Source organism: Cynocephalus volans, chromosome 7, assembly GCF_027409185.1.
Source record: "Cynocephalus volans isolate mCynVol1 chromosome 7, mCynVol1.pri, whole genome shotgun sequence".
Classification (NCBI taxonomy): Eukaryota; Metazoa; Chordata; class Mammalia; order Dermoptera; family Cynocephalidae; genus Cynocephalus; species Cynocephalus volans.
Window position 1 is genome coordinate 107002837 of NC_084466.1, and position 10568 is coordinate 107013404.

At 36.1% G+C, this 10568-nt stretch overlaps 1 protein-coding gene across 1 annotated transcript in view; it reads left to right on the plus strand.

The window, feature by feature from the left end:
- Positions 1–10181, plus strand: part of TMEM26 (transmembrane protein 26) — a 51464-nt gene extending 41283 nt beyond the window's left edge. The window contains exons 5-6 of the mRNA XM_063101569.1: positions 7096–7172; positions 9766–10181. Of these exons, the coding sequence (XP_062957639.1) occupies positions 7096–7172; positions 9766–10181 (493 nt within the window). The remainder of the gene's footprint in view (positions 1–7095; positions 7173–9765) is intronic.
- The last annotated feature ends 387 nt before the right edge of the window (positions 10182–10568 follow it).

The window sequence follows — 10568 nt, forward strand, 5'->3', positions numbered from 1 at the left end:
CTATTCAATCTGGTATTTAGTCCATTAATGTTTACTGTAGTTATTGATATGGTTGGATTCATATCTGCCATTTTGCTATTTGTTTTTCTCTTTGTCTCATGTTTTTTAAAAATTTCTGTCACTTCTTTACTGCCTTTTTTTTAAGCCAGGAATTTTAATTTCTGATTTTTTGAATTATTTTATTCATTGTTTCTCCATGGAATACAACAGACATTTTAAACCTTCACACTCTATTATGGGTTAATACTAACTTAATTCCAATAAAGCATAACAGTAGTCTTCCTTTTGATCATAGCTCCATTTCCTCCACCTCCATTTTGCTGTTATTGTTATACATACAGCATGTCTTTGTTACGTGATAAACCAAACAATACAGTTTTATGATTATTGTTCTATACATTCTTTTGGGTTTTTAAAAAAATTAAGAGAAGAAAATATTTATCTGACTATATAATATGTTCATATGTTCCTTTTTATTTACACATATATTTACCATTTTGATGTTGTTTTTTTTCTTCATGAGTATTGCAGCAAATTTTCCAAGTCTTTCTTTATGTGAGAATTTTTTTCTTTTTCCTTCATGTTTGAAGGATAGTTTTGCTGTATATAGAATTCTTGGTTGACAGTTTATTTTTCCTTGAGTATTTTGTATATATCATTCCACTGTTTCTTGGACTTCATTGTTTCTGATCAGATGTTAGCCATTACTTCTTTTGTTGTCAGCCTGTACATGATGAATCATTTTCTCTTTCTGTTTTCAAGATTTTATCTTTCTTTTAGGCTTTCAGTAGTTTGATTATAATGTGATTAGGTGTGGATCTCTTTGTTTTTTATCCCTCTAGGGCTTTGTTCATCTTGAATCTGTAAACTATGGTTTTCCTCAGTTTTTTAAGCCATTTTTTCCCTAAATATTTTATCTGCTCTGTTCTCTCTTACTCCTACTAAAAATGTGTATACTTGGTTGTGTTTTACAGGTTTCTGAGGCTCTGTTGATTTTTCTTCAGTCTTTTTTACTCTTTGTCCTTCAGATTAGGTAGTTTTTATTGGTCCAGGTTACCAATTTTTCCTTCTGCCATCTCACTCTAGATGTAGGGTCAAATTTTAGAGTCCATTTGGCAAATTTTTTAGTTCAGTTCCTATATTTTCAACTCTCGAGTTTCTGTTTAATCCTTTCTATAGCTTCTACATCTCTACCTAGATTGTCTATTTTTGAGTCTTTGCCATCAGGTTTTTCTTTGTTTATGAATCTTTATTTTCTTTCATTCTTCAAGCATAGTTATAAAATTGTTGTTTTGATGTCTTTTTCTGCTAAATCCAATATATGGGCCCCATTAGGGTCAGTTTCTACTGACTGGTTCTCCATGTAGCCATGGTTATAGGTCACACATTTCTTTTCTTTTCTTTTTTCTTTTTTTTTTTTTTTTTTGTCACATACTTTCTTTGTTGAAAACTGGACATTTTGGATAATATATTATAACTATGTTAGCCTCAGTCTTCCTTCCCACAACCTCACACCTCTTTTGTTGCTTTTATTTTCTTAATCTGAGAAATATAACTCCCTTTGGATTGCAGCCACTGATACCTCATGTTTTCTTTGCTTCGTTTTTATTTTTTAATTTAATTCTCAGTTTTATTTTTAGCTTGGCATCTTAGCGGTCACACCTATAATTACATAGCTTGTAGTCAGCCAACAATGTGGGCAGAAATTGTGATTAAACACTTTGATCCTTTATGATTGCCACTTTCTCATAATCTGTGCATTGATAGGGCAGCGCATTTAAAGTTGAGGAAGTGTTCGTGTCTCCCTCAGCTTTTAATTTACACTAGGTCCTCTTGGGTCTTCCCTACACATGCCTGAAATTTCGTAGTCAGCCAAGCATATGGGAGAATTTATCTATCCCTTTTACAATTCTCTTATTTTCAGAATCTCTCCATTAAATTTAAAGTAAGTTCACCGCTCACCCCAACTGGGAGTGCAACCTCACAGAAGCAAACTGTGGATTTTCCCATTAAGATGGCCTTAACATTCCCACAACTTGAATAAAATTTAGACAGAGTTTTTCCCACCTATAGGCTCCTGTCTTCTCTTTTCTTAGAGCATTTACTTTAGAAATCTGGAAATTATGGATTATTTTTCTGCCCCTTTGAGGTGTAAATCTCCCAACCTCTTGCCAGTTTACAACCCAAGAATGCCTTTCTCAAGGACCTGGGAGCCATGTCTTTGAAAAGTAATTATAAAGAAAGAGCCCCTACCTTCCAGTCTCTGTGAAAGGATAGGAGCCTCACTTTAATAAGTGACAGTCAGCAAACATAAATGGCCTAATCGCCTCCACCTTTACACCCTCCAGTACTTTTCCACTAGTTCATCCCAGTGCTTAAAAATTCGCCCACCTTTGTTTCAGCAGAGTTGAGTTTGATCTCTCTGCCCTATTGCGGTAGTTTATTTTTCCTATTGCAACATTCCTAAATAAATTCTTCCTTGACTGTTTAACACCATTCAGTACAATTTTTCTTTTACACAACCAAGCGAAGGACTACCCAGGAGCAAGAATGCTGAAGACTCCCACTGCTCTCACCTGAAGTTCTGTTGGCTGTTCATGAACAAATGTTACTCGATTTGTTATTTGTCTCTGGTTGATTTCCAGAACCCTGAATGGTTGTTCTTGTCTAGTGTTACACATGTTTGTTGGAGAGAGGATTTGCTGACCTTTTCGTTTTGCTACAGCCACTTTCCAACATTGTCACAAGTCCGAATTTCCACATCATTGCTAGGAAGAGTTCACTGGTCATTTACACCTTTGGAGGTCTCTCTGTGCAGACTTTTTTTGAACATAGATCACTTATTAAGAAGAAAAAATGTGTACCCATAGCACTACTGATATTTCACTGTGAGTTTTTGACCACACAAAGGAATATCTACCACTGTTTACACTGTTTTATCTTTATTTCTCTTTATTTTGCTGTGAAAACATCTTGGGGGGGATAGGTTAACACTTCATTTTCTCTCTCTCATTATGTTTTCCTTCTCTTAAGGTGTTTGTAAAAATAATTTAAGCTAAATAAATTCTATACACTGATTTTCTCTTGTCTACAGGAATATTTACATTTCAAAAAATAAGGAGTTATGGAAATTGGCAAAATATGACTTTTTATTTTTAATTTTCACCCACCAGATTGGGTGTGCTGATTTACCAAATGCCAGTCTTTTATCCTCCCAGTTTTCCAAGTGGAGAAATGATACTCATAGCAATAATTATACTCAAGATCTTTTCTCTTTATGGATTAAGTCCACTGTCTGCTCATATGCTTCTCAGTTCACATTTGTGGAGGCAGATTACAGATACGAAGCAATGGTGGACAAATCCACCTCAAAATTTCTTTGCAAATCTTGAGTGTTTGCCACTTAAGCTCAGTGATTTATTTGCATTCCAACATTTAACTGTCCTGGGTATTTTTGCTCTCTGATCTCGTAATTCATATTTGCCTGCTTTAAAAGTTTTCTGACCTACTTTTCCAGGTATTTTTGATAATTTTACTAAAGTATTTCTCAACATCCACATTCTTCCATATTTTATGTGCAAATAGATAATATATGCATATGCAAAAAAATATGTTCATTAGTTTATGGTTAAAGTTGAACATTTTTAGGGCTAGGATTAGGCTATCATTTATTCCTGTTTTGTAAAATGATGAAATCGAGACACAAAGAGTTTAAGAAGCATGTTGGCATAATAATAAAAATACTACTGCTACTAATACTACTACAACTATTAGGTAATATTTATTTATGACTTGCTGTGTGCCAAGAAGTCTTCCAAGGGCATTAGTTTAATCAGTTATGTAGTCTTTACATTAACACTGTGAGGTAGATACTATAATTATCACCATTTTATAGGCAAAAGACTGTCAGGCAAGAGAAAGGAAGAAAGTCTCAAGATTACATGTAATAAAAATAACTAACTTGTAATGATCTATCATATTACCCTATGTCAGGTGCTGTTCTAAGAGCTTTATATGTTTAATGTATTTAGATACTATACCTAACTAAATTATCACATAAAACCCGCTGGCTATTATTATTGTCATCCTAATGACATAGATGGGTAAACTAAAGCACACAGATGTTAAACTACTAGTTCATCTTCATAAAACTAGAAAAGGGTTAGAGCCCCACATCCTGTCTCTCTAGTGAGGGTTGGAGCTGGTATTTGAACTCTGGTCACCTGGCGCCACAGCCGATGCTTTCCCTCCCCTTCTTACTGCCTTGTAGAAAAATTGCACATGAGTTTTTGGTAGAACTATTAAAGTTTGAGATTAGAAGAAAGTTGAAAAGTGACCATTTTATGAAAAACTTATTTTGCATCTGTTGAAAATGTTCTCCAAAATATCCTCAAGTTTTTCTGCAAGCTCTATTTGAAAAATTCTACTAATAGAGGATATACTAACCCAAGTGGCAACTCATTCTATTTTGAGGTAATATTATTAGAAATGCCCTTCCCCTATTGTGATGAAATCTGGATTCTTACAGGTGAAACTGACTTTCTTTGAGCCTGAATTGGCCCTCTGTAGTTACAAGTCATTGTAACTCTTCCTCATTATAGCCCATTAAAAATATGACAGGTCAGTTGGCTAGAGCACAGTCTTGTAACACCAAGGTCAAGGGTTTGGATCCCTGTACTGGCCAGCCACCAGTAAAATAAAATAAAGTAAAAAATAAAATAAAACTTATGAAATAAAGCTTTCAAGGAATGTAGTTTTCAGTTTCTTAAACTATCCCACATACAACACGACTCTGAGTTTTCTTACAATCCTTGTCTTTCCCCTGTGATACAAGTAACTTTATAAATGTTCCTCCTAAAATATGAAGCACCACACGTAATATTTCAGGTATGCTCTGAATGTTGCAGAATAGAGCTAGGCTAAAACTTTCCGTTTTATTTAGTGAAATAGTATAGTGTAGTGATTGTAAGCTATCTAGTTTTTATTTCTGCTCACACAACCACGTTACTTGGGACAAATTTCCCCAATTCTCTATGTCACAGTGTCCTCATTAATAAAATAGAGATAATAATTATGCCTATTTTGTTGAGTTGATATGAGGATTAAGTGTGATCGTAGAGTTAAACATTTAGAAAACTGCCTGCCATGTAAGTCCGATATCAGAAACTGTAGGGAACATTATTTAAACATTGGAGCATTTATTGAAGGTCTTCTGTATACAGACCTGACATTGTAAAGAGAGAAAAATCATTGTCTGCATCCCCAAGGCATTTCCATGTAAAATTCTAGACTTTAGCTTCTTGTGCAGCAACCTATGATTGCATTTGATTTTGGAAAACCACAAATCACGTCACACTGTGGAATCATAATTAGACTGTAAGAAGGGAAAACTTTTGAGCCCTTTGTCATGGCTGCTGCTGTGAAATACTGTCTCTTCTATCCTGTTCTTTCCTACTCTAGGTCATCCAGCTCCATCTTTTGGAATCCTGATTGTATCTTCCAGGGTACTGGTTTTCAATCCAAGCTCCACGTCATATGTGCATATGAGAAGTCTTCCATCAGCGTCATCAACCAAGTAATTGATGAAATGTGAAATAGAACAGAATCCAAGGCAGAGCCCATTAGGGAGCTCCCCTTAGGAAGTCATTTATACAGTTAGGTGGGTTTCTAACAGTACACATATCCAGAACGTTTCTTAATTTTGTTAATAAGGACACTATGGGAGATATTTTCAAAAGCCTGGTTTAAATCCAAATCTCTATCATCAACTTATATATCATTACCTGCTTGGTAATCCTAACTCTATTTTTAAAAAAAGAGGAAATAAGCTTAGTTGAGTACAATTGTTCTCAGAGAACCTGTGCTGATTCTTAGTAATTACTGTCTTCTATAAGGGCTCTCAGAAATCTTTTGAAGAATCACTTATGTAATCTAACTAAAGATTAATAATAAATGTGCCTTTTGTACTTTATGATATAGTACTTTTTCATTTTGAAAGTTGAGATTTTATTTTCCTGTCACCAGTCTTGTCTCTACCATTAAGTGCCAAGACAGAAAATGATGGATTAGAAATCTCATTTACAAATTCTTTCAGAGTTGTGAGATTTAATTTTTCAGGGCCTCAACACTTGAAGCATTTAAAGATATCCCTTAAAATCACTTCACTTAGTTTAGATTCAGTTACTCTTCCCTAATACTTTTCTAGCCCTTTCCAATCCAAAAATCCCTCTTGACAAAAGAAAGAAACAAAATCTGTTATTACACCACTGAACTCAAATTGAAAACTTCCTTTGCATTTTTGCTCAAAGTAAATGTGATTTTGATCCTTAATATTCTTTGCATTTCTATAACCTCTATACTTTCTGACTTTAATCTATGAGACCATTCTCCTGGGCTGTGACATTTGTATATTTGCCCAAGTATGGGTCCTTTTTTTGTATATCCACTCATTCCTTCCATAAATACAAGTCGAGTGCCTGTTATTTGCCAGGCACTGTTCTAGGCACTGAGGATACAGTGGTGAATGAAACAAACATATTTCTTGCCTTACAGCCTAGTATCTTGTGTAAATCTTTGTTTATTAAATTTATTTCCCCGTTTCTTTGTTTTCTTTTGTTTTTTTACACCTGAGGACAGTTTTCTTTTACATGCTGAGCTTTCAATTTTTGAGCCTCACCTAGCCATTTTAAGATGTCTTTTCAATTAGAGTCTTGGAATCTTAGAATAATTACCAGTTTTTCCTCTGAAGGTTTTTGAAATCAGCCCTCTGAATATGTATGTCAATATCTAACTTTCTTTTCTAGCATTTCTTTCCCATGATACTCCCATGATTTTGTAAGCCTAAAGACAGCACTATGGTACCGAGAGGCTTTGTCATAATTCATGCATATGTTGGGTTTTAGTTCTCAATTTTTTAAATTTGTTTGTTATTACATTATGATCATGTATAGTTTTATTTTTCACAGATTTATTATATCACCCTGATATTTTAGCAGCTCACAAGAGGAATATACTCAGTATGGGTTGAGAAGATTTCTCTCTTATGCATATGATAATACTTTTTATTACCAATTTTAAATTTTGTCTGCATTCTAGGAAGAGTCCTACACTAGTCTATGCCATCCTTGCTTTATGGACTTGGAGCATGCTGCAGTTTCCACTTGACCTGGCAGGTAAGTATCTTGAAATTTTTGCAAAAAAACAAAATTACAAGACTTGATTATACACTGCATTTAAAGTTAAGGAGGCAATGGAGAGGATTTTTGTTTTGATATCTTAGTGTTAGTTCCAGTTCAGCCTAGAAGAAAAATAGATTGAAACTTAGGAAACCCACGAATGGATCCACTCTGATGATACATGCTATGCTGAAGATAGTTGAGTGGATAATCGCACAGCTTCCAAAGGTGATTCCATTACCTATGATTTGTGAAACCTCCTGCAAACTACTTAACATATCTGTGCCTCATTTTTTTCATCCATGAAATGGGGATGATAATCATAGTAGCTAGGGTTGAGGGGTCTTGTGATGGCTCATTCAGATATAGTTTTTAACATGCTTAGTAAGTTGCTGGCATATAAATGTTATCTCTTGGTATTTATAAGGGGTTATTTTTATTCCTTTGTCAGACTCATGTATGATAACCTCAGAGGGATTAACAGCAGTTTCAGGACCACACATGAAAAATTAAAATTGTTCTCAGTGGTGGCCCTCGGAATCCCATTTGGTCTTACTTTAATAAAGACATAAACCCCTAAGATTTTGCAAGAAGTGAACTGTTTCTCAGGAATTTAATACTAGTGATGATCTAGAGCTGCATTGTCCAATATGATACCCACTAGCCACATGTGGCTCTTTAAATTTAAACGAATTAAAATGAAACAAAATTAGAAGTTCAGTTGCTCAGTCACCCTAGCCATATTTTAAGAGCTCAATTGTCGCATATGGCTACCATATTGGAAAGCAGAGATATAGAACATTTTTACCATCACAGAAAGTTTGAATGGACAATGTTGACCTAATGTCATCCCATAATTTCATGGAATCCTAGAATTTTGACTTGGGAATTCTCCTGGATGCCACTTTACTCTGAAGAAATTCTAGAATTTAATAAGTACATTTTCCTTAATCTGGCTTGTATTTTTATGGCGCCCTAATGGATGGCCTCAGGATTAGAAGTGAACTTTAGGACAGGGATATTTAATATTTTCTGCATTTTGGGGGTTCCCTATAATAGGCTCAGAGGTATGAGGCTGTTTTAGACCTTAGCATCCACTTTCTAAGACAAAATTGTTATCAAAATAGATGGAAAGTGTTGCTGTGGCTTTTTTGAAATACCAAAAACCTAATTGCTGACTAATAATTACAAACAAATGCATGCTAATAAAATACACACACAGAAATTCTATACTCATTGGTCAGCTGGTGTCTTCTGATAGAATATTAGGTGCCATCACTTTTGATATTGGGTAATATACTTAGGATGTCCTTTGGGAGCCATATCCTGACCCTAACTTCTTAGGAAAAGCTATTACTGATCTTATCCTGGGTTTTCTTTTGTTTTTCAATCTGCTGATCCTCACCCTCCCAGATCTTGTGGTTTATAGACTTGTTAAGAATATTTTTATTTAAAAAAGAAATTGTGTAAACTTTCAGAGGTGATAATGTTATACAGCTGTTTGGAAAACAAAGACCAAATGTTACTTCTGACTAAATCACTATTGTATTTTCCAACAAACAGTACATTATGTTCACCCATATCAAAGTAGCTTCATAATATTTGCAGGCTCCAGTAGACGCAGGCATTCTTTGTTTGAAAACTCCAAATGGAAGGCTTCATTATTATAAAAGGATTATTTTCTGCCCTTGACCCGAATTAAATTTACATTTTAGAAATTAGAACAAAAGGGTTCATCTGTGGATTGAACCTCCTTTTGTTCAACTGGAAAATTAAAAATTACAGCCAGTCTTTCTTGTAAACTGTGAAACAAAAGGGTAAGGAATTAAAAAAAAAAGTAAAATAACAATGACATTTATTTGGGCTCCCCCCCCATTAGAAAAATACATTTAACATAAGTTAAGTTTGAATTTGAATGTAAGCACTAGAATTATCACAACACAATATACACATATGCCTGAATCAACCAGTAAATAAGTAGATCGTAAAGACAGGATCTGGAATGATCTGGGCCACATACACTTGGCTCCACCTCCCAAACTTACCAGACAGGCAGTTCATTCATTATTTCCAGGGGAAGACTTAGGGACAAATAGAGAGAAGCCAGGTGTGTTTGTTTCTAATGGAAACAAGCCAATGAACAGAGGCCCTCTCTGTACAGATATCATTGTTATCCCTGTTTTCAAAGAAAAAAACTGAGGCCCAGGAAGGGGAACTAACCTGGCCGCATCTCACTGCTAGAAACTGGGCAGCCTGGCTCCCTGACCCGAGGCATGGGAGGGCTACAGTGCTGCCCCTGCACTGCGGGCACCAGGAGAACCCGTGGTGCTTTCTCTTATTCATCACTCCTTCTAGTCTATTTAGCTGTGATTTCCCCAGAGGGAGAACTAGAAGATGATCTGCCATTTTTGAAGTGGAAGAAAATCACGTGGGAAGTGCTTTCATTTGTTTTACCCGACACTACATTACAGAATCATTTCCCGTCACATGCAAGCATAGCACCCATTGTTAACGATGTGTCCCCAGTTCGTTCTGCCTCACATTTCTAGTCTCAGAGAGCTATGTTAACTGGTCTGCCTTGTGTTTTCAGTACAGCATGTCATGTGCCCCTTGTCTGAGACCTCTAGGGGATTCCCGGGCCTGTTCTTTTGCCAGTACAGAGCTGATCTGTGGAACATCGGAATTAGTGTCTTCATACAAGATGGTCCCTTCCTCATCGTGCGTCTCATACTGATGATCTATTTCAAGGTGATAAATCAGATGCTGGTGTTCTTTGCCGTCAAGAATTTCCTTGTGGTGGTGTTACAACTCTACCGCTTGGTGGTGCTGGCACTGGGAGTCCGCACTTCCTTGCGAAGTCGGTTGGAAGGCCCAAAAAGAGAGCACAATTTTCCAGGTCAATCCTCTGAGATGCGGCGCTCACCTGGGGTCTGGGACAGCGACCCTCAGGAAGGCCTGGCCATTCCTTTGGGAGCCTCATCGATCACCTCCCACTCCATACCATAGTTACTTATCCACAGAAGCTAGAATATTTGACCTCTGGTTCTTCTGACAGACAGGATCTCTCTCCCTTTTTTTTCAACCTGAGCATATGATAGTTTCCAAAAGAATCACATAAAAAAGTGATCTTCAACCAAAGGCGAGGAATTTTCTTTTTCAACTGAATGGAAGAAACTTTGATTAGTGGCTGTCGCTACAACTTTTGTGTGATGGTATCACATGTTATAGTTGTTCAATGACTAAGTGATTTGTTTGTCTTGAACTGTTTGACAAGCTATGGACGGGGTTGCGGTGATATGCCCTGGAAAGATTTAGTGCAGACAAACTGTCACGGCTGTTACCTGAAAACACAGAAGCTTTGAACTTCGGCTCCACTGTCAGACTGTCTCATCT